The sequence below is a fragment of the Penicillium atrosanguineum genome (assembly GCF_028827265.1).
Source record: "Penicillium atrosanguineum strain IBT 20685 chromosome Unknown utg000001l_segment0_segment0, whole genome shotgun sequence".
Lineage (NCBI taxonomy): Eukaryota > Fungi > Ascomycota > Eurotiomycetes > Eurotiales > Aspergillaceae > Penicillium > Penicillium atrosanguineum.
Genome location: NW_026623133.1, coordinates 498,485 through 523,029, shown reverse-complemented (window position 1 = coordinate 523,029; position 24,545 = coordinate 498,485). Strand labels below are relative to the sequence as shown.

General features: G+C 52.3%; 10 protein-coding genes across 10 annotated transcripts; 5 read left to right on the top strand and 5 right to left on the bottom strand.

The window, feature by feature from the left end:
• Window positions 1-441: 441 nt before the first annotated feature.
• Window positions 442-1,680, top strand: N7443_000188 (uncharacterized protein; the record flags this gene model as incomplete). Its single annotated transcript, XM_056880244.1, has 3 exons — window positions 442-607; window positions 657-835; window positions 946-1,680. 3 exons carry the CDS (start codon window positions 442-444, stop codon window positions 1,678-1,680), a joined length of 1,080 nt encoding a protein of 359 aa, XP_056745482.1.
• Window positions 1,681-2,605: 925 nt separating this feature from the next.
• Window positions 2,606-4,623, top strand: N7443_000187 (uncharacterized protein; the record flags this gene model as incomplete). Its single annotated transcript, XM_056880243.1, has 5 exons — window positions 2,606-3,513; window positions 3,561-3,741; window positions 3,795-3,889; window positions 3,951-4,271; window positions 4,329-4,623. The coding sequence occupies 5 exons, from the start codon at window positions 2,606-2,608 to the stop codon at window positions 4,621-4,623; spliced, it is 1,800 nt and encodes a 599-aa protein (XP_056745481.1).
• A 511-nt stretch (window positions 4,624-5,134) lies between these two features.
• N7443_000186 (FAD synthase) lies at window positions 5,135-6,136 on the bottom strand (the record flags this gene model as incomplete). The annotated part of the gene is made up of 1 exon (XM_056880242.1): window positions 5,135-6,136. One exon carries the CDS (start codon window positions 6,134-6,136, stop codon window positions 5,135-5,137), a length of 1,002 nt encoding a protein of 333 aa, XP_056745480.1.
• Window positions 6,137-6,504: 368 nt separating this feature from the next.
• N7443_000185 (uncharacterized protein) lies at window positions 6,505-7,245 on the bottom strand (the record flags this gene model as incomplete). Its single annotated transcript, XM_056880241.1, has 2 exons — window positions 6,505-7,036; window positions 7,088-7,245. The coding sequence occupies 2 exons, from the start codon at window positions 7,243-7,245 to the stop codon at window positions 6,505-6,507; spliced, it is 690 nt and encodes a 229-aa protein (XP_056745479.1).
• A 344-nt stretch (window positions 7,246-7,589) lies between these two features.
• Window positions 7,590-10,010, top strand: dbp4 (RNA-dependent ATPase HCA4; the record flags this gene model as incomplete). The annotated part of the gene is made up of 1 exon (XM_056880240.1): window positions 7,590-10,010. The coding sequence occupies one exon, from the start codon at window positions 7,590-7,592 to the stop codon at window positions 10,008-10,010; it is 2,421 nt and encodes an 806-aa protein (XP_056745478.1).
• A 661-nt stretch (window positions 10,011-10,671) lies between these two features.
• On the top strand, window positions 10,672-12,357 carry N7443_000183 (amino acid permease; the record flags this gene model as incomplete). Its single annotated transcript, XM_056880239.1, has 2 exons — window positions 10,672-10,991; window positions 11,061-12,357. 2 exons carry the CDS (start codon window positions 10,672-10,674, stop codon window positions 12,355-12,357), a joined length of 1,617 nt encoding a protein of 538 aa, XP_056745477.1.
• Window positions 12,358-13,152: 795 nt separating this feature from the next.
• On the bottom strand, window positions 13,153-14,649 carry sclB (uncharacterized protein; the record flags this gene model as incomplete). Its single annotated transcript, XM_056880238.1, has 2 exons — window positions 13,153-14,175; window positions 14,233-14,649. 2 exons carry the CDS (start codon window positions 14,647-14,649, stop codon window positions 13,153-13,155), a joined length of 1,440 nt encoding a protein of 479 aa, XP_056745476.1.
• Window positions 14,650-17,694: 3,045 nt separating this feature from the next.
• On the bottom strand, window positions 17,695-20,445 carry N7443_000181 (ATP-dependent RNA helicase DBP10; the record flags this gene model as incomplete). Its single annotated transcript, XM_056880237.1, has 1 exon — window positions 17,695-20,445. One exon carries the CDS (start codon window positions 20,443-20,445, stop codon window positions 17,695-17,697), a length of 2,751 nt encoding a protein of 916 aa, XP_056745475.1.
• Window positions 20,446-20,802: 357 nt separating this feature from the next.
• Window positions 20,803-21,731, top strand: N7443_000180 (uncharacterized protein; the record flags this gene model as incomplete). The annotated part of the gene is made up of 3 exons (XM_056880236.1): window positions 20,803-20,806; window positions 20,859-20,941; window positions 20,991-21,731. The coding sequence occupies 3 exons, from the start codon at window positions 20,803-20,805 to the stop codon at window positions 21,729-21,731; spliced, it is 828 nt and encodes a 275-aa protein (XP_056745474.1).
• Window positions 21,732-21,982: 251 nt separating this feature from the next.
• N7443_000179 (MATE family efflux transporter) lies at window positions 21,983-23,997 on the bottom strand (the record flags this gene model as incomplete). Its single annotated transcript, XM_056880235.1, has 2 exons — window positions 21,983-22,789; window positions 22,843-23,997. The coding sequence occupies 2 exons, from the start codon at window positions 23,995-23,997 to the stop codon at window positions 21,983-21,985; spliced, it is 1,962 nt and encodes a 653-aa protein (XP_056745473.1).
• Between the last annotated feature and the right edge of the window lie 548 nt (window positions 23,998-24,545).

The window sequence follows — 24,545 nt, the reverse complement described above, 5'->3', positions numbered from 1 at the left end:
CGTGGGGTGGAATCGAGCTAGAATAAGTACAGTGATATTGCCGATATGCTACCACATAGTAAGAACCAGCACCGCGTTACCACAGTTTATTGCATTTCACGGTCTTTGGTTCATGTCGGCACTTTTCATGCCGGGCTTTTTTCTGTCAAAATTCATCTAAGGTCTTTTCGGTATATCCCACGATCTGCATCTTGTCTTGTCCAGTAGACTAGAGTAGAGAACAAGAATGACGATGCTATACAATACACGTGACTTCATCCCCATTTCCCCGCTACCGAGCACCGAGACCCCTGTGTCCCTCGGGCTCGGAAAGCCACGGCCTTCGTGCACCTCATAAATGCCCCTCCCCCCGACCCCCGAGGTCGTGTGCATTTACTCATTTCTTGTGTTTGAAAAGCTCCCCATACCAATCGTGAAACTTGATTCTCCCTCAACTTCGCGATGAGTGCCCGAATTGCATACTCTCTACCCCGGGCGGCTCTTCTCCGCAATCCGGGGTACCTCCGACGCTGGCCGTCCACTACAAGCTCGGCGCAATTGACTCGAGCTTTTTCAACAACACTGCACCGCGACGCAACATGGGGGTTTGTCGGTCTGGGACAGATGGGTATGTGCAGATTGAAGCCTGAAGTCATCACGATGTTAATCTCGTGCAGGCTACAACATGGCCAAGAACCTACGCGCCAAGATCCCCGCAGCCGACACTCTGGTTATCCGTGATGTCAACGAAGAAGCCGCCAAGCGCTTTGTCGCGGAAGCCCAAGAGACCGCTCACAGTCCCAATGAGAACCGCGTTGAGATTGCCCAGAATGCGCGTGAAGTTGCAGAGAAGTCGGTAAGTATTATGCTCGACCAAAAAGTACTTGGGTGGCACCATCTCGCCGCCCGCGTGCATTGCAGCATCAGTATTACTGGAACAATAACTAATGATCGCCCTTGATTTAGACTGTCATGATCACTAGTCTACCCGAGTCACAACACGTCATTGATGTGTTCCATTCCATTCTCAAGGAGGGCAAGCTTCCAGTGCTCGAAGAAGAACGTCTGTTTATCGACACATCAACCATTGACCCTGTGACATCCAAGGACATTGCTAATGCGATACACACTACGCAAGCTGGCCGATTCGTGGATGCGCCAGTCTCGGGTGGTGTGGTCGGTGCTCGGGCAGGTACTTTGTCTTTCATGTTCGGCGCTTCTTCTCAGTCGGAAGAGTTCCTCGAGCGTATCCGAGGAGTCCTGGCTCACATGGGCAAGAAAGCATGGCATCTCGGAGAGCCAGGCTCCGGAGTCTCCGGCAAGCTCGCTAACAACTACATGCTGGCAATTAACAACATTGCTACTGCTGAAGCCATGAACCTTGGTATCCGCTGGGGGCTGGACCCCAAGGCGCTAGCTGACCTGATCAACTCATCGACCGGTCGCTGCTGGCCTTCGGAGGTCAATAATCCCGTTCCTGGGGTGGTCGAGACTGCACCGGCATCGCGCGGCTACGAAGGCGGATTTGGAGTAAGTCTGATGAACAAGGATCTACGCCTGGCTCTCGAGGCAGCTGACCAGGCTGGTGCTACTTTGGCCCTCGGCGACGAAGCACGCAATGTTTACAATGCTGTGGAAGAGGCTCATCGTGGCAAGGATTTCTCTGTTGTCTATCAATGGCTGCAGAGCAAGTCTGAGTAACTACTCCATGTTTCCAACATGCGCCATAAACATCTATTGTGATTCCCCATTGTCTCCGACAGGCTACTTGTCATATATATTTGTCGGAATAAGCAAACTTTACTTTTCTCCCATGAAAAAGAATTTAAATCATCTAATGCACGCAATAAGATATCACTGTTTGGCGCCGTACAATGCATTGCGGGTCGTCTATGCTTTATATGACCTCGCTTCGCGATGTTCCAATTATTCACTTCTCATCAACCTCATTCTCACCCGTTTCCTATCCCATTCATCTCAACCTGTTACAATGTATCTGTTTCCCTTGTGCATCACTCATTGAGCTCATCCCTTCTCTCATCGCGTCGCAATCACGACATCGCTCCTGCTGTCTCGCGGCAGGTGCGCTCTTTCCCTCCCAACATCCGCCCTCGCCACTTTATCATTTCTCCTATTCATCTCTTTTCTCCTGTCCATCCATCTCATGCCTTGTCTTGTCGGCTGAGTTATCTTCACCCGGCTTCAATACCCCAGTTTACCTGTTTTCCCCTTCAGGCTCTGGCAAAAGTTTCTTCGTTTCAGTTTTGTTTGATTACCCCCCGGAGTCATTGATTTGCACATCCTCTCTTGTGGGCTTCTATTCTGCGGCTGTCAGTTACATACCTAACCACTTTGAGCGATTTTGAATAACCCGCATCTAGTCACTCATCAATCGGGCCGGATCAATCAGCCTGGGCTGATAGAACTCCCCCTTGTGTACAAGGTATGCATTTCATCTCCTACAATGGGCTCTCTACTGGACACAAGAAGAGTTCGAGCGGCTTGGTTACTTGCTATCTATTCAGACACAGAATTCTTGCCTGGTTTTGTTCTGCTGTGACCATTGTTGGCCGATGCGATCCATGAGCAAGGCTAACATGTGTCAGTTTCGGCGACGAAGTACAAGATGCAGCATCAAGCTCAACAAAAAAGCACCTCGAGCTCTGGCCAAAGCTCCAGCCAGTATGACCCTCGCTCGCCTTACGGGTCTGTCTTCTCCCTCAATGGGGCTGTCTCAACCAGCGACACTAACGGCATCGGGCCTCGCTTGTACCAAGTCTCAAACCATCGTTCCAGGTTTCCCTCGAAGAGCACTGCGCCCACGACCCCAATGAACAACAGCTTAGACTGGTCGGCTGGTAACCGTACGCCATATACCAGTCCATTTTTTCTACTGCCTAATTCTTCCGTGTTCAATGGCGTGCCCCAGATGACCCAGCTCATGACAGGGTCTGTTCCGGGACAAACTGATCAGATGGTTCAATATCCCTATTTCTCATCCAGTGGTTACACCAACCTCAACTCCATAGTGCCAGGGACTTACCCTGGATGGCCCTACGTGATGAACTACGATACGCAGGATGTCTCCACCTCCAAGCAAAGTGCATGGACACCTGTCGATGCACAGAGATCGGAGAATATCGGACCTATGCAATACTATCCCACGCCTCTGCAATCCACAATCGATGCTACTTCTCTCCCGGGGTACACCTATGGGGGCCTGTTCCCGCAGCTCGGCTCGCTCTCGCTGCCGTTCCAGATGATGAAAACTACGAATGGGTACATGTTCCAAGACCTGGAAGCTTTGACACAACAAGAGCCCGCAATCCCCCGTGCAGTGCCGGCCATGTGGACCAACCCGTCCGAGCTGACACTCGCTAAATGCCTGGAAAATCGTGAGGGCATCACAAATGTCTACATTCGCGGATTTCTCCCAGAGACAACTGATGATATGCTGCACTCTTATGCCGTTCGCTTTGGTAAAATTGAACGCTGCAAAGCAATCGTCGATCTAGACTCAGGTCTTTGCAAGGGGTATGATGATCCATATATTGCGCTCCTAATACTAATCACAGTTGTAGCTTCGGATTCGTCCAATTCTTCAACTTCGAGTCATGTGAGAACTGCATTCGTGGATTTTTCTACCTCGGTTACCAGGCCAGCTTCGCCCAGAAGTCTCGCAACTCTCGTCTCAAAGATTTGGAAGACAGCTCGTCTACTAACATCTACTGTACCAACATTCCCATTGACTGGACTGAGGCTGTAAGACCCAATCCTTGCCTCGTAATCATTGATGATTACTGACATTCCCAAAGGACTTGCGCCGCCACTTCGAGCCATACCGTGTCGTGTCAGAGAAGATCAGCCGCGATGAGAAGACAGGCGTGAGCAAGGAGGTGGGCTTCGCTCGGTAAAAAAAATCTTCAGGTCTGACTCTACTGAACTTATGCTGATCTCGGGTTCGTCTACAGTTTTGAAAGCCGTGACATCGCCGAGCGGGTACTGGACCAGTTCCATAACATCACCGTGAAGGACAACGGTGTGAAGTTGTTGTTGCGTTTCGCAGACACTAAGGCCCAAAAAATGCTGAAGCAACAGAGTAACGAGCGCCGCGCCTACCGTACTGGTGAATACAACTACTCGGTGGAGGTTGTGCAGGGGTCTACCCCATCGCCCTCGGCGCCGCATAACCAGCCGAATAGCTCCCACTTTACGCCAAATTCTCAGGGCAGCTTCACTTCTCCTGCTGGGCTTGGCTCAAACTGGACTCCGGCATCTTCAATCTCTCCCACGTTAGTACAGCAGATGCTCCCTTGACTTTCGTAGCATATTCTGACCAAATTACACAGGTATGCCCTAATGAAGAATGCCTCCGGCAACAAGTCTCTGTCACCCAGCAGCATGAGTGCCATCGAAAATACCCCTGTGTACCGTGGGCGCCAATGCAAGGCTCGCCGTTCCATGACTGACATTTCTGGTGGCTCGTCCAAGACGGCTATGCCGAGATCTCCCTCCGGTGGGCCTCGTTCTTACCTGACCACCTCACGCAAGGGGAGCATCAAGACCGCCTCGGTATCTCCTATGCGCTCGCGAATGGAGTTCGATTTACCTACTCCACGCTCGTGTACACGTTCTTGCACCTAACTCGACCAACGCATTTGACGAGAATGAGTACTCATCTCATTCACGTGAAGCTTCAGTAGATGCCTACTGAGAGCAATCCTCCATCTTCGATTCGTGACATCCATTATCATCCGCAGAATATACTCCCAAGTATTTCTTGCAATTCATGTTTTCTTACACGTTTTCTACCGCTTTTTGAAAATGTCCTTTGAGATATTTTTCTCAACATTCCGTCCTTATCTTTATTAACCACAGAGTTGATGAAAATGTTGTTTACTTTGTTCTTGTCATTCTGTTCATCGTTGCAGCTATAAGGTGAAATATGTCTTCTGCAGTATTTGTTCGGGATGCATGTTTCTTTTTTTTTTTTTTCAATTCGCTCGAAAACGCCCTCGCCGTTGCGAGGTTGCGCAGTCTAAAATATGATATCCTCAATTGAAATCCACGGCAGGTCCAGTATAGGTATCCAGTAAGCACAATCTAATGACAAATCGCCAAATTGGGGAGTTTCCATCTATACAGTCTCCAACAATCAATACCGACCAAGTCTCTCCTCCACATCCTCCGTCAGCTCATACGCCGGCAGATATTCCGCATCACTTCCGCCCTCCTTCCTTAGTTTCGGATTCGGCTTGGTATCCGAAGTCCCTCCCAGACTGGTATAGCCCTGTCGATAAAGATCGCAGAACTCAAGATCCAAATGTCGGATAAACGCCCAGATCTCCGCATAGTGCCAATCGATCATCGGGTGAATGCGCATGAAATCAGGCCACCCGTGATCTGTCCGGTCGAAATGCGTCAGCTTCGCTCCATGCGGGTCCGTCCGTCGTATTCCCACGAATATCGCTTTGATATCCGGGTGTCGCTGGAGATAATCATCAAAGACGGTGCGAATTGTAGTCTTTGGAGGGCTAGTTGTGTATTTCGTTATGGAGAGATGATATGCTTGGGCGGAGGAGACGACGAATTCTTCAACGGAGGGGAACGGGTCCGGGGGGAGAGCGTAGATGGAGGGAATCACTTCTTCTCTTGCGGGGCCGGTGCTTGTCTCGGTGATTGTCTTGTGGTCTGTATGCTTGTGCGCGGAGTACGGGTGCAGACCGGCCAGGAAGAGGATCAGAAGAACAAGGCAGTCTTTGCCGCCATTATAGGAGAGCGACATTTCGGATAATTTGTATTCGGAGAGGGACTTGATGACCACATCTAGGGAGATTCGTGTTTGCTTCTGGACCGAGGCGAGGAGTGAGTCGGCCGGGTGGGACTCGTTCAGGAAAGCGTGGACGCGGGCATGGATGCGCTCGATGACAGTGGCGAGTGGAGGGATCGCTGCGCTGGTGAGTCCATTGCTATTGTGTGCTTGCGATCCATTCTGCTGCGCCGGTGCTGTTGAGCTGGTCAGGTGAGATGGTTGCTCAACCCCGCGGTGGGCTGGGTCGATCGGAGGAAACGGGCGGAGGTGCTCTAGTGCGCGCGAAATCGATTGAGCGATGGCAGGCTCGGACGGCCTTTCTTCGGAAGCCATAGACTCGGCCATTGTGGATAGTGGTGGGATCTAGGAAGAAAGGACGGAGGTGAAGGCGGGGAGAGTGGGTTTCTCGGTGTTCGGGCAATCCAGAATGATCTAATCCCATGTGGGGAGGGCAGTACGAACACGGTCTATGGTTTCCACGGAAATTAGCTGCCTGATCTATTAGTATTCTGATTTACATGGGCATTGAAATCAGGGCGGTCTCCTGCGTAGCTGCATCGAATCTTCTAGATATTCCCTGCGCTTATCGGAGTGTCGGAGAAGTGCATGGACCGCCGACGGTTGTATGATAAGTGAAGTCCTAGATAGCGTATGAGCTATAGTGGGCTGTGGGCTAGTTATGAATGCGACTATATTCCTAATGGCAGAGATGCTTATCCCAGCACCTTCATCTTCTTTTTTTTCTTTTTCTCGTCACCAGGTTTGCGCCCCTTCTGAAAATCCCGCCAAGTCCCAATGCGCTCTTCGCGACTCTCCTCCCAGGCCTTATCATTGTCGCGCTTTCGTTTCCGCGCGTCCAGCTCTTCTTCTTCCTTGCGCGCTTCTCGTCCTTCTTCCTGCAGGCGCGCCTTTGCCTGTCTCCGTCGTCGCGCCTCTTCTTCCAGGAGCACGTGAATGGTCTTGGCTCGCCATTCCACCTTGAATTCCTCGGTTTTAAGCTCCGGTGAGTCCAAATTATACTTGTGCTCGCGGATTAATAGTCTTCGTGCGTCTGCAATACATTCGTCGAGGTAGGTACGCTGCTTCTCGTCCAATAGGGCCGTCTGGGCTTTGGCAAGACGGTCGAATGCATCGGGGGCGGCTGGGTTCTTGGTTTTATCCGGATGGATGAGGAGTGATTTCTTGCGGTATTGCATCTTAATGTCTTTCTCTGCCACGCCGGGCTGTAGATCTAGCACGGCGTAGCTATTTGCATCGCGTTAGTACATGGCCTCGGGAAAATTGAAGGAGACTTACGAGTCCAGAGAGAAGGCCTTGCGAATGCGGTCGATCTCCGCATCCTGAAATTGCGCGTTAGCAGAGTCGCACAGTAGAACGAAAAGGTGACACACTTTGGTGAATTCCGAGGCTTCGCGCTCGAGCGAGTCGAAAATGTCCTGATCGTCGTCCGCCATGAGGAAGTGACAAGCAGTCGCTGTCGCCGACTCGCAGATAAGCTCGTTATCAGTGGCTGAGTCATTCTAAGACCTGCTTGGCGTTAATTTCATTGTACATGGTCTACCATGTCATGAGATGATACAGATCTCATTATTGTGAGATAAATCGAAACATTACACTTTTGACTATTGTCCTCATGACGCTACAACTACTTTGCAACCATCGGACTAAGTGTTTGCCGTACTTTTATGCTCTGAGAGTGTTTCCACTGATAAGCGCTTATCGCTAGCTGACTCATCAAGAAAAAAAAGCTGCGCCGTTTGGCTTCGCCGACGATAAGAACTCCACGAACCATAGCATCATGGCCCCTGCCCGGACGTCTCGCGGAAAAGCTCCGAAAACTCATCATGACTCTGGTAGGACCCTCAAGCGAAAGCGTGGCGAGGACACACTCTCCTCGCTCATTCAACGCGTCGAAGATCTCGACTTGAAGGCGACCGTCAAGAACTTCTCCGATCTCCCACTCTCCGAGCCCACCCAAAAGGGCCTCGCGGCCTCGCACTTCAAGACCCTGACGGATATTCAGCAGCGCGCTATTGTTCATTCGCTCAAGGGCCGCGACATCTTGGGTGCTGCGAAAACTGGATCGGGAAAAACCTTGGCCTTCATCATTCCCGTGCTCGAAAATCTATACCGTCGGCAGACAACCGAACTCGATGGCTTGGGAGCACTCATCCTCTCCCCGACACGCGAATTGGCGATCCAGATTTTCGAGGTGTTGCGCAAAGTTGGTCGTTACCATGCCTTCTCCGCCGGTCTGGTTATCGGTGGAAAGAGTCTGCGGGAGGAACAAGATCGACTGGGTCGCATGAACATTCTGGTCTGCACTCCGGGTCGCATGTTGCAGCATCTGGATCAGACTGCCATGTTCGAGACACACAACCTGCAGATGCTTGTTTTCGATGAAGCCGACAGAATTCTCGATATGGGATTCCAGAAGACTGTGGATGCGATTGTCGATCACCTTCCCAAGGAGCGCCAGACCATGTTGTTCAGTGCTACGCAGACGAAAAAGGTCTCTGACCTGGCGCGTCTCAGTCTGAAGGAACCCGAATACATCGCTGTTCACGAATCAGCCGCCTCGGCCACCCCGTCGACTCTCAAACAACACTACGTCGTCACCCCGCTCGCCTCCAAGCTCGATACACTGTGGAGCTTCATCCGCAGCAATCTCAAGTCCAAGACTGTTGTTTTCATGGCCTCAGGAAAGCAGGTCCGGTTTGTCTACGAGTCATTCCGACACCTGCAGCCCGGTATTCCCCTGATGCATCTTCACGGCCGACAGAAGCAAGGAGGCCGACTTGATATTACAACGAAGTTCTCCCAGTCTCAGCATTCAGTGCTCTTCGCTACCGATGTTGCGGCTCGTGGTTTGGATTTCCCTGCCGTGGACTGGGTCATTCAAATGGACTGTCCCGAAGATGCCGATACCTACATTCACCGCGTAGGACGCACTGCTCGTTACGAGCGTGTCGGCAGAGCGGTGCTGTTCCTTGACCCCAGTGAGGAGAAGGGCATGTTGAGCCGACTTGAACAGAAGAAGGTGCCGATCGAAAAGATTAATATCAAGGCGAGCAAGCAGAGCAGCATCAAGAATCAGCTGCAAAATATGTGTTTCAAGGATCCAGAGCTGAAGTATCTGGGTCAAAAAGCTTTCATCTCATACGTCAAATCATGCTTCGTGCAGCCTGACAAGACGATCTTTAATATCAAGGAGCTCAAGCTGGAAGACTTAGCGGGTAGTTTGGGTCTTCCCGGTGCTCCTCGCATCAAGTTCATCAAGGGAGACGATACCAAGGAGCGCAAGAATGCTTCTTGGAAGATGGCTCACCTCTCCAGCGATGAGGACTCGGGTGCGGAGGGCGAAGGCAAGAAGAAGGAGAAGAAGGATGAGAACCAGGTGCGGACCCGGTACGACCGCATGTTTGAGCGACGAAACCAGGACGTTCTGGCGGATCACTACCACAAGCTCATCAACGACGACGGCACCGTGGTTGCAATGGGAGCCGACAACGGCGCTGGCGAAGACGCCGACGAGGATGCCGACTTCCTATCCGTTAAGCGACGCTTCGTTGCAGGTGACGAGAACCTCGGCCGCCAGAGCGATTCTGACTCGGACGAGTCTGTCGAGGATGCGAAGCCAACCAGGATGGTACAGATCGACGGCCAGGAGCCGCTGGTCATCGACTCCAAGCGTCGCGAGAAGCTCCTCAAGTCAAAGAAGAAGTTGCTCAAGTTCAAGGGCAAGGGTACCAAGCTGGTGTACGACGACGATGGTGTTGCTCACGAGATCTACGAGATGGAGGACGAGGAGGCGTTCAAGGCCCGTGGCGATGCCAATACCCAGCGCCAGCGCTTTGTGGAGGAGGAGACCGAACGTACTCGCCGTGCCGATATCGACGACAAGGCGCTCGTGCGCGAGAAGAAGCGCGAGAAGAAGGAGAAGCGCAAGGCACGCGATCGTGCCCTTGCCGAGGAGGAGGCCGAGGAAGAATCCGGTATTCAGGGTCTGCCTCATGTGCCCTTCGAGATTCCAGGATCCGATTCGGGCTCCGAGGCGGAAGAGCCCCGGGCCAGCAAGAAGCCGCGCGTCACCTTTGCCGACGCCAGCAGCGACGAGGACGAGGGCAAGAGCAAGAAGAGCAAGAAGGCCAAGAAGGCAGAGCCTCAAATCGAGACACTCGCAGATCTGGAGGCTTTGGCCAGTGGATTGCTGGACTAATGTGCATCACTACAAGGTATGGGCGTTCCGATTATGTGCTAGCGAAGCCAGTAAAAGCATTGATTTCATTGTGCATGAGTATATAGCGATATTATCCCAGCTTCTTTATGTCTCTCTACTTCAATGTTCCATCACGTAGACGATCGAAGAATTTCCAATTACCAATCACCTGGGGAGTGCAAACAAGCTATCGGCCCCTGTCATTGCCGAACCGTACCAGACCTTCCCGATCGGGGCATGGAAATCTTCAGCTTTGCCTCGAAGAGAGGCACGAGTGGAGACGGTCGAATTTTTCTCAAGTCATCGCGTGCGGGCCCAACCGCGAAACTGCGATCCAGTGATATTCGTGCTCAATCACGCCATCGTAGGAATTGCATGCTCTTCAAGTGACTTGTTCTGGAAGATCTTAAAATGATTCTCTCGTCCACATTCCAAACTGAAACCCGTGCGGGCATAGAAGCTGTCATATCCGTCCGATCTCTGAATCCGGGGTAAAGCCACGTGCTGGTCACGAGATCTTAGGGCTGTGCGTTCCTTCCCTTCATGGCACTATGTCAACCATGTCAACCATGTCGGACATTGTACTAATGCTACTTTGCAGCTTCCCCTCTTTTAACAAGAGGTCTCTTTCTATTCCTCGGTCAAGGTTACTCTATTCATGATGGCCTTTGATTCTGAGAAACAGAAGGATTCCAAGGCGGGCGTTCAGGACTATGTTGGCGATGTCGCGTCCAACCCCTTCGTCAATGCCGACAAGTTGGCTCGTCGCCTGTCGGCGCGTCAAGTGCAGATGATTGCCATTGGCGGTACCATCGGAACTGGTCTATTCCTGGGGACTGGTGAATCCATCGCCAAGGGCGGCCCTGCGTCGACACTAATCGCCTATGCTATCTGCGGTGGCATTGTTTTCATCACAATGCTGAGTCTCGGCGAGATGGCGGCCTTCATTCCGGTCGCTGGTTCGTTCTGTACTTTTGCGGGGTGAGTGCAGATCATTGCCGATGCAACGTTGACTCTTTCGGGGTGGCACTTTACTAACTTTGTTCTTAGTCGTTTTGTCGACGATGCTCTCGGGTTTGCGTTGACTTGGAACTACTGGTTTAACGATGCTGTGTCAACTGCGTCCGATATTATTGCCTTACAATTATTACTGGAATTTTGGACGAACAATTTCCCCGGTTGGGCGATCAGCTTGATCTTCTTGATTGTGGTCATTGCCTTGAATATGCTCTCCGTGCGCGTCTACGGTGAAGTCGAGTACTGGCTCAGCTTACTGAAAGTGATCACCATTATTATTTTCATCATTCTGGGTATTGTGGTCAACTGCGGCGGCAACACCAAACACGAATACATCGGTGCTAAATATTGGCACATCGGAGACGCACCTTTTGTCGGAGGTATCGGTGGATTTGCTTCGGTTTTCGTAACAGCCTCGTTTGCGTACGGTGGCACCGAGTCCATCGCCATCACTGCCGGTGAAACCAAAGATCCCGCCAAGAACCTGCCCAAGGTTGTGCGCAACGTCTTTTGGCGTATCGTGCTGTTCTACCTGCTTTCCATCCTTTTGGTCGGCTTGAACGTCCCCTACAACTACCCCAACCTCTCCAATGGCGATACGCGCGTCAGCCCCTTCACCATCGTCTTCACAGAGGCCGGTAGTGCCGTCGCCGGTAGCTTTATCAACGCCGTGATCATGACCTCGGTAATCTCCGCCGCCAATCACGCCCTATTCGCCGGATCTCGCCTCCTCTACACCCTCGCCGTGGAAGGCTATGCGCCCCGCTTCTTCGGCAATTTGAACCGCTTCCAGGTGCCCTGGATCGCGGTCCTGGCCACATCTGTCATTAGCGGTCTGTGTTTCGGCGCCAGTTACATTGGCGCCGGTGCACTTTGGTCGTGGCTGCAGAATATCGTTGGTGTCTCCAACCAGCTGTCCTGGATCTGCATTGGCCTCGCATCCCTGCGATTCCGGGCGGCTGTTCGCGAACAGGGTATTGAACATCTGCTCCCATTCAAGAACTGGACATATCCCTACGGTCCCATTTTCGCCGTGGGTCTGAACATTGTCCTGGTCCTCGTGCAGGGCTGGGAATGCTTTAGCCCGCATTTCAAGGCTGTTTCCTTTGTCTCATATTATATCGAGATCCCGATCATGGTTGTCATGTTCGTAGGGTGGAAATTGATCAAGCGCACCAAGTTCGTCCGTACGTCTGAGATGGATCTGCGCACGGATCGCTATGATGGAGGTCTAGAAGACACGCCCTATCCTCGTGAGCTGGAGCAGGAGCCTAGCCGCAAGGGGTGGGTGGGCAAGTTACAGCGCTGCGGCCAGTGGTTGTTTTTCTAGATTTGGCTTTTTATGCGGTGATACCTTATTCAATACACTCATGCACATACTTCTAATATGCCTCAATACGATTCTGTCCAAGTGCATTATGTATTATGCCATATGCATTGATGATCTGTGAGATGATCATTCCATTAATTATTTCTGAGACAATGTTTCGCTCTAGACGCCGTAGCGCAGGGTAACGAAGCGAACATTAAAAGCCAATAGGCGACAATCAGCACATTCCGAGATGTACAGCTGATATACAATGATACTCCATTCTGCCGAGTATCATAAATTCAAATGCATGCTCATTTTTAAACAAAGGAAACAAAAACATAGTAAAAAAAAAAAAAAAAAAAGAAAACGCGAGCCCGCCCCCTTCCACTCCGCCAAACGCCATGCCATGTATGATATAACTGTAAGGGGTACTCGCGAGAAAAGAAGAGAAAGAGAAACCGACAAAAGAAATGTAAACGAAACGCCCATCCGTTCCATGTGCAGCATAACCGAGACAAAAGAAAAGAAAACAAATCGCATACTTCTGGGTAAACGTCCGACATGAACTCAGAACGTTCGACGTCGCATAATCCGTCCAAATAATCAACTTTGATCCCAGATCAAATCGAATCACAGATGGTGCTTCCTGCTGCACTGACCTGTACTCGCCATGCGGGATAGGGGGTATCTGTACTGTAGACCCTGCTACAGGGGGTTGCGCATTATACAATACAAGGAGCCTCCGGGGCTGCTAGTATGTTGATCGACAATTTCCAAATAAAAGAGCAAAACGGAAAAAAAAAGAACATGTTGCTAGCCGTTGACCATATCGTCGAGCGCCATCTTGCGCCGTTTGATGGGTCTGGGCTCCTGGTTCTCGGCTTCCGTGCTCAGGAGTGTATCTCGTGCTCCTGTTGGAGGAGACTGATGTAATGTCACGGGAGATGGGAGTTCGACGGGTCCGAGATGTCGGGGAACTGGATCGAGCGGGCCTGTCTGGGAAGACGAGCGTTGATGTAAGTGGGGTGTGGAATGCGAGAAAATAGAGCCCGTTGGCCGGTGGAGAAGGCCCGGTGAGCGCGGCTCTCGGTTGGCGTCTTCTCGAGCAGATGTCCAGGTTGCTGGATATGGATCACTGAGGCGATGCGCGTGATGATGAGCTGGGCCTGGACTCGCGGTTGCTTGATGAATAGGAGGAAGTCGGAGCGGGGATTCGAGATATAACTCGCGTGGTCCGTGGGGAACTCTGGGGTCGCTCATCGGTTGATGCATTGCAGGTCCAGGGGTCTCGTAAGGGCTGTATGGAACACTGGCTGGGATATGTTGCGGAGGAGATGTAGGCGGGGGCAGAGTAGGACTTGGGTATTGTGCAAATCGACGTTCCATCCTTGGAGGCATGACTCCGGCTCTAAAAACCGGATTAAATCCACTAGAAGTCGGCACGAAAGCAGGAGGTGGATGAGGTGGTGCTCCGTATGTCGGTGGGCCAGATGCAGAGAATGGTCGCCTTCCTGCCTGGGTTGGCATCGTCGAAGGGTCAATCGGCCGAGTGAGCGGAAACACAGACGCAGACCATCTATGTGGCTGGCCTCTAGGTATCTGCATCGCTGCGGTTACTTGTCCTGGCTCGTCTATTCCTTGAAGATCGGTCATCGGTCGAAGTTCCCGAGAAGATGTGGCTCGATGCATAATGTTTCGTTGAGGGGCCGCCGATGGTTGAATCTCTGCTGAAATGGCTGGATGTTCCATGTGTGATGTATATGGTCGGAGAGACGAGTCCTCTGCTTTCAGCGGTGGTCGTCCTCGCTTCTTGTGAGTGACGTCCACACATGATGACTTTTCCTAGTCAACTTCCTGTATACTTCCCGTATTGAAGGGGAAATGGTTACTTACTGCTTTCCCCGCCAGAACACATCGTCGACATGGACGTGCTGGGTCACATCCAAGATGCTTCTTCTTGCAGTTTACACATGCTGAAGCTACATGAGCCTTAGTCCGGCGTGTCGATTTTTGCGCTAATGAGCGAGTCGCTGGGCCCGGGACTGAAGATTCCAATGTTGATAATGGGTATGGAGGGGACCCGGGCAGGGGTCTTGGGGAATCCACATATTCCGGGGCAGTTTGCTCGCCATATCTAGGCGGAAGCTGTGCGGGCTGAGGTTCGTTTTGAACCAATGGAGCAGGAACGACAGCAGCAGACGATGAGGCCGGTTCCTTGGTCGTCACGACTGTCGGGGAAGATAGTGGATAAGCCGGCTTTGGCTCTCCGGATGTCACCGAGGGCAGCTCAGCAGGAGGAGAGCCAGACATAGATTGACGGGGGACAGAAGCCCTAGGGCTGCACCCTCGAGCATTAGACCAAGGACGATTCAACGGAAGCCGCTCTGGGCCAGAGTTGAACCGGGGCTGACCGAACTGGGCGGTGGCGAGGCTCGGAGGATGAAGCACGAGTGGTTGCATCGGGGCACCGGCAGGAATACGAAAGGTGAGTCCCACAGGGAAGTTCTGGATTAGGCGGGGATGCTCGTTCACAAAAGGGGACCACTGGCTCTCGGTTCTGCACTTGGGGGCAGCATAGCGGATCCCTGTTGTGGAAAGGGTAAAAGTGCACAAGTCGAAAGGGAGGGAAGGACCAGGGAAGAGCAGGGAAGGGGAAGGGGAATGGTCAAGGGTAAGAGAGGAATAGGAAGTAGAATGCGTTCAGTTGCAGACGCAAGTATACCGGGCGTCAGCGGTGAACAGAGAAGGCCGTCACCTCCTTGGAAGACCCAAGCTTATAATCCGTGGAAGAAGAGATCCGCTATTGGAGGAGTCAGAAAATAGACTGCATCGATCAGCGGGAGATTTCCAGATCATGACAGCAGGGTTACTCATAGCCGCGCATGTCTTTCCCCTCGGGCGTCTTTATTGCAGGATGGCGGTCGATCATCGAGCTAGGATCACGCTGCAGCGTGTCAAAGCCCCCTCTCTTTCTCCACGCCTTGCCTCTAGTGTCTCTCGTGCTCCTCCAGGGGTGGCAGAGCAGAAAGGCGGGATAAAGTGGGATAAAGGGGAAAAGGGAATTTAAAAAATACAAGAGAAATACAAGGAAAACGGTGGGACTATACCGGAAAAAGCGATTTGCTTGTTCGTCAAGACACACTAAAGTATGCCACTTCAACTCAGAAGTACCCAAAATGTCTTCATACCCAAAGTTTCGTCCTCTATGGGATAGGACAGGGGGGTGAGAGGTGAAAAGTAGAAGCAGCCCCCATAGGAGAAAATGGAAGAGAATAACAATTAATTAGTTATTATTGTTTCTCCAGAGTAGCACACCCGGCCTGCGGGACCCAGGCTTTCGATACAAGTAAATAGCGTAGAGAAACAGAAAGAGAGAGAGAGAGAGAGAGAGGTCAAGTGGGCGGGTCTCGGACTACTAAGTAGGCTAGGGACCCGGTGAGTGGTCGCTGACTACACTAGTAGCTGATAGACTTGGATCGACCATGATGGAGATCCTTTTTTCGAGGAGAGAGGGGAAGGAAAGAAGGAGGGGGCAAAGAGATTCCAACGGTGGGAGAGTGGGGATTATCCTCATTCGGTGATAATTAGGAACAATAGTTACGATAGTCACTAGTCCTAGGTAGTTTACCAAGCTAAGAGGAACTAGGGCCCGCGGTTCACATCTTTGGGGCACGAACTACTCGGTTCTCGGGCTGCAGTGGCTTGCATTAGACGGGGGGCACCAGTCGCTGTCAGTGACACCTTTTACTTGCACTAAGATGAAATGGGATATCGACATGGCAGAGCGAATCGAATGAAAATTCAATAAATTAGTAGAGAAGCAAATAAAATTAAAATTAAAATAAATAAAATAAAATAAAGAGGAGGGGGGGCATGCCAATCAAGACTGGGGGGACGCAAGGTGAGGGATTGACGGATCGACGGCGCCCGCAGCCATTGCCAATAGTCGAACTCGGCAATGGAAATGCGCATTCCGTACTTTTGAGGAGGGATACACGAAAAATGAAATCATGCTCAGGCACTATTTAGGATACTGCAACCCACCAGATTTTATCCGATTCTACGGTCCCATAGGGACCAGAATAAGCCTCCCTCTACCGTTCTTGACTCCCTATTTTTCCGGTTTCCTTCTCAGCTCTTTTTTGAGAGAGGGTTCCCACCTTATTTTCTACTCCATTCAGGCATCTTACGGATCAGCTGAACATCCTGGCTACATTTTTCAGCCGTTTCAAAGTCTTCGCCACCCCGTAGAGTGTATTCGCCGGACCCTTATTCTCCGTCACACAAAGGTGAAGGGTTACTGTTACAGTCTCGAGGGGTAGAGGTCTCACAACAGCCCAGGTGCGGTTTGCCATGAACCATGAGTCGGCCGGCTGCAGAGGCACGAACCACCTAACCCACCGTCCCCGAAGTGTGGTTGGATCAGCGCCTATGGAAATAGTCTAGCGCTCGGGAAAATAATTTATTGAAAAAAGCCTGGGCCTCACCTAGATGGGGCTAGATACGACCCTTTCTGGTTATCGGCAACGAGACCTTCATACCTTCATGGTGATACCGATGGACGGGTCTCTAGTACTCCGTCGCACCCTGGGTATCATTTCCAGGGTCTGGCATTGTATGTTCCAAGTTTAACGTTCCGGGTTTTGCGATCATCCTCGCCCCTAGACATGAACGTCATTGCCGACCCAGGGCCGCAGGGGAAACAAAAGGCGGCTCCAGCCCCTTTACAGCTGGAACATGCACGCGGAGCAGCAAGGGGTCTGTCACCCCGTTCATGCACGATCTGCCCAGGTGCCTGCTTTGATTTCAATAGTGCGCCTCCAGTCTGGACTCGATACCCGGTATTATGTCTAAGGTATTTTTCAACTCTTAGGGGATTTATTGGGGTCCATTGGGTTTATTGGATTAATGTAAACGCACCAGGGTTACCTATCTCAGGCTATTCCAAATCTTGTCGGGATCGCCAAATTCGCCGATCGAGCCCCGGAGATTATTTGGGTCATTCAGGGCTATTTCCTCGTGGAGCTCATCGAGAAAAGCCCGAGCATGTGTGATTTTCCGCTGAGGGCAGTGTGTACCGTGCACTAACGGTTCTTTCCCTGCACCGAGACCGGGATCGTCGCGTGACAGATTCATGTAGGTAAAGCTCAATTCTAAATCGTCGGACATGGGACTAGCTTAGCTACCCAAGCACTTGAAGTGAACTAGCGTATCATGCATGCCGTGTACTGCGTATACGGTGATTCACATACAAAATTTGGTAATCATCTGATTTGGATTCGGCAACGTTGGTATCTCCAATGCAAAATATAGACAACAAAAAGGCAATTAGGTACAAACTCCTGACTTTCCTATTCAACGCTTCTTGCGCTGCGGACGCGCGTTCTTCTCCTGCCGTCTCTGCTGTAGCTTGCGAGCCTTGCGAATATCGTCCGTCGACTTGAGCTCGCTCTTGCCCCGCGGACCGGTGGCCGCCGGGCCCTGTCGCTCGCGCGCCGCATCGTTCTTCTTCTTCATCTTTTCGTAGTCGTGTCGCAACGGGTCGGCCCGCTTGGGTGCCCGGTTCTGGTGATGCTTGAATCGACCGCCAGCGCCGCGACCACCGGGGTTCATGCCGTGGCCCATGCCAGCCTGCTCGGCTTCGCCGACGCGTGGAATACCGCTCATACGCTTGCCCTTCTTCCAGGACTGGAAACGACCGCTGCGGAAAGAGGCGGCAATCTTGGCACCACTCTCGCCGCGCACCATTCGCGCGCCCTTCGATCCGTCCTCGTCGTTCTGACGCGCCACGTACTTCTTGTGTCGTTTGTCCCAGCGCATGGTCGAGCGAGGTTCACCAAAGTGCTTCTGTCCGTCGTCGCCATTGAGATCCATGGCTGCGTCGCGTGAGGCAGCCGTGAAGTTGGAGTTGGTACCGGAGTGCACACCGTATCCGCGATCTTCCGCGGCGTTGCTGTGGTTGGGCTTGTATCCCATGAAGTAGTCGGGGTTCTGGAACGTAGCGGTAAATGACTCCTTGGATTTGTCGCCGGATTCCTTCTTCGAGTAGGCGCCAAAGGTTACCTCCAGGTCCGACTCGTCCGCCTCGGACATGTTCTCTCCAGCTTCTTCAGGAACGTCTTCGTCCATCTCATCGGCATCCTCTCCATCGCCACCGCCTCCAGCCTCAATCAGATCGGCCTGCTCCTTGGCATGCGCGCGCTGCTTCTTTCTGTCGACAGTAGTGCGAATTCGCTTGATAGTCTCAATGGTCTCTTCACCTTCGGCCTTGCCGGTCTTTCCGGCACGTCGGTTGTGGTGCTCGAAGATAGTCTCCTGGGGCCGGAAGCCACCGATACGGGCAAGCATCGACTCTCGCTCGGCCTCGAGCTGATTAGTCGCATCGTTGAAAAGGACGTGAATGGTAGACCAGTCTTCAGAAGAAGTGACCTTCTTCGCTCGCTTGGCACTCTCCGCAGATGCGGCGTTTCGGGTGCGCATGTAGAGCTTCTCACCTCTTGTGGCAACCTGGCGCTGCGCGTGAATGTCCGGGACCTCATCCAGGACCTTGTTGGCCCATTCACAGGTTCGGGCTAACGGGTCTCTGGGGATCGTTCCCACGACGACATCCTCAGCATAGTTCACCTTGTCGCCATATTGATGGCCAAGGACCAATCGTCGGCCCAGGAAAAGCTGAAGGTCGAGCAGATACGGGGCATCCGCGTCGCGCACGAGACTGTAACTCCAACCTGTCTGACCGGCACGAGCAGTACGACCGACACGGTGAATGAAGATCTTGGGCTGCGACGGGAAATCGTAGTTGATGACGTTGGCAAGAACGGGAATATCGATACCACGAGCGGCCACATCGGTGACGACCAGGATGTTGGAAATACCGCTTCGGAAGTTCTGGACCTGCATCTTACGAGCAGTCTGGTCCAGGGTACCGTAGGCATAGGATGTAGCAAAGCCGGCTTCGACGAGAAGGGAGTAGAGATAGTCAACGTGATGCTTGGTGGCAGCGAATACAATAGTGGAATGTTCGGTGGGCGATTCCTTCCAGGTGTTGCGCTTCTCTCCATCTCGCTTGCGCTTGTTGTCCCTGAAGCCTTCCCTGAATCTCAAGGAAGCTTCGGTTGGCCCTGTAGGCATCTTGATGATTTCATGGAGAATGTGAAGAAGAGCTCCTTCCTTGTCAGATGACTTGACCGCAAAGAAAGCATTCTGGAGATCAGGAGAAATTTTGCTTTCAGCATCCAGACGAACCAGACTGGGTTCTTGCAAGCCAGCACGTGCGAATTCAACAAGTGACTTGGGCAGTGTAGCGGAGAAGAGAAGTGTCTGGCGGGTGGTAGGCAGGCCGTGCAAAATTTCGGCCAATTGCGCAGCGAAACCCATTTCGAAAAGTCGATCAGCTTCGTCGAAGACGACATACTTGATAGACGAGAGATCTAAATCCATCTCGACCTTCAAATGCAGGAAACGACCAGGTGTAGCGATAACAATGTCGGGGTTGCCTGCCATCATACCGAACTGGTCTTCAAGACTATCACCACCGACAAGGAGAACACATCGTAGATCTGTACCGCGGCCCATTTCCTTGACCACCTTGAGCGTTTGCAAGGCCAATTCACGAGAGGGAGACATAATCAATCCGCGGGCTCCAAATGCGGTGCTGTGGCTCTTCAACTTTTCGATCATGGGAATGACAAATGCTGCAGTCTTTCCGGAACCAGTACGGGCCATACCCACCACATCCTTGTCGTCCATAATAACAGGGATCGTCTTGCGCTGAATGGGAGTCGGGACTGAAAATCCTTTGCGGGCGATCGCCTTGAGCAGTTTGCCGTTTAGACCCATGGCCTGGAAGCCACCACCCTTCTTCACAGTACGACCCTTGAGGTTGGCCCCTTTTCGGTTGGCAGATGCCTGCTGATTCGCAATGAAGGTCTCGTCATCGTCGTCATCGGCGCCGAGGAAGTCGAGATCTCCGGTAGGAGCGGGCTTGGGCTTCTGGCGGCGGCGGGGTTTTTCGTCATTGTCGGATTCGCTATCGTTCTGGAAGAGCGAGTTCGTAATATCGAACTCGTTTTCCGACATAGCCGGAGACGAGTCGCGGTGAGGCATGGTTGAAGCCTCAAGGTTATGCGCCGATCAAAGGCGGAAATGGATATGATAACGATTGAACAGATTTCTCATGCGTCAAAATGAGAGTGAAGGAGTATTGGGGAACAATAATCCGATAGATCAATAAAAAAAATCGAATATTCAGACAATCTCCACGCTTGAAAATATCTTTTCAAGGTGTCGGTCTGCGTCGAAACATTCCGTCAACTTCGCCGCAAAAAAAAATCGAGGAAACCAAAGGCGGTGAACAGCGAGTGCAAACAGCACAAACAGGCTCCCCGCGACGCGCGACACGCTCGCCCGATGAGGTAAAATGATTTTACGACTCTCCTCTGTTCACTCACACACACTTTCACCATGGGTAGGTGACCTAGCTTAACGTGTCGTTAACTGCATACTGACATTTAACTTAGACAATTACAACAATTATGGGTCCGGCGGCGGCGGCGGTGGCGGTTTCATGCCAGGCGAGACCAACAGCCCTTCCGGCGGAAAGGTACGATGGATTTGTTATTTTTGTGGCATTGTCACTAACACTCGACTAGTCTGGCGACCGCGATAATAAGACGCTCCGCCCTGTCACAATTAAGCAGGTTAACGACGCCTCGCAGCCCTACCCAGAAGCCAATTACCAGATCGACAACGCAGACGTGGCCAACGTGCTCATCATCGGCCAGGTACGCAACATCAGCTCCCAGAGCACAAACATCACATACAAAATCGACGATGGCACGGGCGAGGTTGAGGTCAAGAAGTGGGTGGACTCAGCCACAGCTGACAACATGGACATGGATGGGGGCAAGCCACCCGGCGATGGCAAGAGCGAGGTCAAGACGGACGGATACGCCCGTGTCTTTGGAGCCATCAAGTCCTTCGGCCACAAGCGCTATATCGGTGCCCATAGCGTGCGCCCCGTGACCGATATCAACGAGTTGCACTGTCACGTTCTCGAGGCTACTGCCGTGCATCTATTCTTCACTCGTGGTCCCCCTGGTGGCGCCGGCGCTGGTGCCAATGGTGCCGCTGGCGATGCCGTTATGGGCGGTGCGGATGACTACGGTGCGGGCCAGAACCGGGCTCTCGCGTCCATGTCGCCCCTCGCGAAGAAGATCTACAACTTGCTCAAGACGGAGCCCCAGGATGACACTGGTCTTCACATGCAGCAGATTGCCTCGAAGCTCAATTTGCCTGCTACGGATGTTGCCCGTGCCGGTGAGGAGCTGCTCGGAGCGGGTGTGATTTTCTCGACTATGGATGAACAGACATGGGCTATCCTTGAGTATTAGATTGTGGGTTTACCATTCAATGTTCCGTTAGAAGCTACGTGCAGTCTCAAATGATATCATGAATTCATCTTGCATTCACATTAACAGTCCCCACTCTTATATACAATTCGATTCAGTCTAACCAACCCCGCTGACTCCTTCTATTGAGCCCTATGATCTGCTCTCGCTGTACAAATGAATGTTCAAAATGGCCAAATTTTCATCAGATGTATCGTATATGAATTTCATGTACATCATAGATGGCCCCGGAATCAAGTCAGCTCATTGCGCAGTTGAGCTTCTTCAACAGACCGTTCCCAACTGATTCGGCCGATAATGAAGAACTCGACTCCAGATACAAGGAGAAGAGCAAGAGCCACACCAGTCCACAGACCCATCACGCCCCAACCTAAGGCGAATGTTGTGCCCATACTAATGGGCATGGCAATGGCATAATAACAGAAAAGTTGAATGTAGCCACCGATTTCCTGGCGGCCGAGACCACGAAGGATACCGTTGCAGTTGGCTGCCAGAGCGTCAAAGAGCTGGAAAGCCGCGCATAGAGGAAGGACCTCAGCGACGAGATCGACAACTTCAGAGTCCGAGCTGAAGAGCATCGGGATGTAGTTTCGCAGAGACATGAGCAGAACCATGTTGAATAGACCAACGATGGTAGCACCGCAGAAGCTCACCTTGGCCGAGGTCTTTGCGGGGCCGACAAGGCTGGCACCGATCAAATTCGCAACGCGCGTACTACCAGCGATAGACAGCGGGAAGGGAATCTGCCATGTGATACTCGAGATGGTCGAAAGAATCGACTGCGCTGCGAGTTCGGTGGTGCCGAGGTAGCTTGACGCCAGAGTCAGGACTTCGAATGCCAAACACTCGGCTTCCACCATGATCAGACCCGGCAGTGCAAGGCGAATCATGGGACCCCAGTTCTCAAAGGCTCGTCGGGTGAGGCCACACCAGCACTCCGAGCCCACGAAGAAGTAGGCGTATATAAAGAGACAGACTGGCATTAGGTTCTCTGTGATTACAACGGCGATTGGTGCACCAATGAAGCCCATCTCGAGTTTCTGCAATGGCTGTCAGTATCAACGCGTCTCAAGGTACATGAAGAGGGACTTACCCAAACGAAAAACCAATTCATGAACGCATTCAACGGCGCGCAAAGAAGCAGCACATACAAAGATGCCGAGAAGACCCCCTGGGCCTGGAGATAACGTTTGCCACTCTCGAAGCAAGCAACCCCCGGTGTTCCCAGCAGAGCAACCTTCAGATATAGACCAGCCATTTGAGCCACCTCCTTCTCCGGTACAATCTTTGCCAGAATGTGCTCGGAGAAGTACCAGAGAATGGCGATGGGAATAGTCACCAACCACAAGAAAAACACCATGCGCAGCATCTGCAGGCCGACAAGCTTCCTTTTACCGGATCCATAAGCCTGTGCACACAAGGTATCTAAACTGGTCGCCAGGCCAGAATAAACCGCGTTTCCAGTAATGCTGACCGTCATACTAGCCAAGCTGACGGCTCCAAGCTCCTCTTTGCCCAAGTGGCCGATGGTGAAGATACTCGCCACTGTCAGCGAGTACTGCAGCAGGAAAGTCACCATCAATGGCGCCGAGTATCTTCCAATAACCCGAGCTTCCCGCTGCCATGTCGTGTTGATGAGACCAGCTGTCACGGCCTCTTCCCATTTCCGATCGATCTCCTCCGGTCCCATCGCGTCACCTTCACCGCGGGGAGGTTCCAGCAACGCGGTAGACTCGGTGGCAATCGCCCCGGTCTCGGCGTCCACTCCGCTTGCACTTCGAATCGGGCCATACTGCTTGGAAGAACTCTCTTGGGGAGATGTCGAGAATAGGCTGCTCAGCTTATGTTGCAGTCCGTGGGGTATTCCGCGGGCGTGCTCCGTAGGAATGACCTTGTTATCGCTTAGCAGCTGGCGCTCTTCTTCGATCGCGAGTTCCCGTTCGCTTTGCGTCAAAGGCTGGTAGTCGCCGTTTGAGGGAATTACGGTGGTATGGTTGACGGAGGTGAAATAACTCGGGCGGCGATAAGAGCCGGCTAGGGAGTGCGGGTTGGTCCCGGCATGGCTGCTGGCGGGCCGCACGGTCGATGAGTCGGAGGTATCGTTGGTGTTGATTGAGTCCTCGTCGGCGTAGTGAGCGAGGTCTCGGGCAATGATGGACGCGGCAATGGGCGAGCTGGAGGCGAAGGACCGACTGAACGGACTTTGATACTCCGCGGCATCCGCGGAGAGGGTGTTGCGAGGGGCCATAATGGGAGAGGAAATTTACGGCAGCTCCTGCATCATCTACACTCTCTACAGACGGTGCCGGAAGAGGAAGTTGGAAGCTGAAGAGCTCGGAAGGAAAATACGGATCCTGCGCTGGGTCCAAGTGGGGAGGAGCCGACCGCCGTTTCTGCTTCTGCTCCAAGCCTCGCCTCCGGTGCCAATCTACGTCAGGATCAGGTAAGGTCAATGCGAAGCGAATTTTCAACCTCCTAGTCTGGATCCACGCAAGATCTGAGCAGTCCGGTCTTCCCATCACGCAAGGGTGTGTCAAGCGCATGACTCGACAATAACCAATTTCACGCTATCTTCTTCTCCACCGACCCACTGCGACCGTGCGCTTGTCGCTTTCAATGCCAAACGCTTGATTTGTCCCACTTGACTACTTTATCCAACGAATCATGAGAGCGGACTATGAAGCGCGAGAGAGATAGTACCGAAGGCGTGCCCGGTTCGCCAAGACATGCAGAAAAAATAAGCAAGTAAACAGCTGAGCCCAGCTAGGTAAGGTACCTAGACATCTCAGAGTTGGT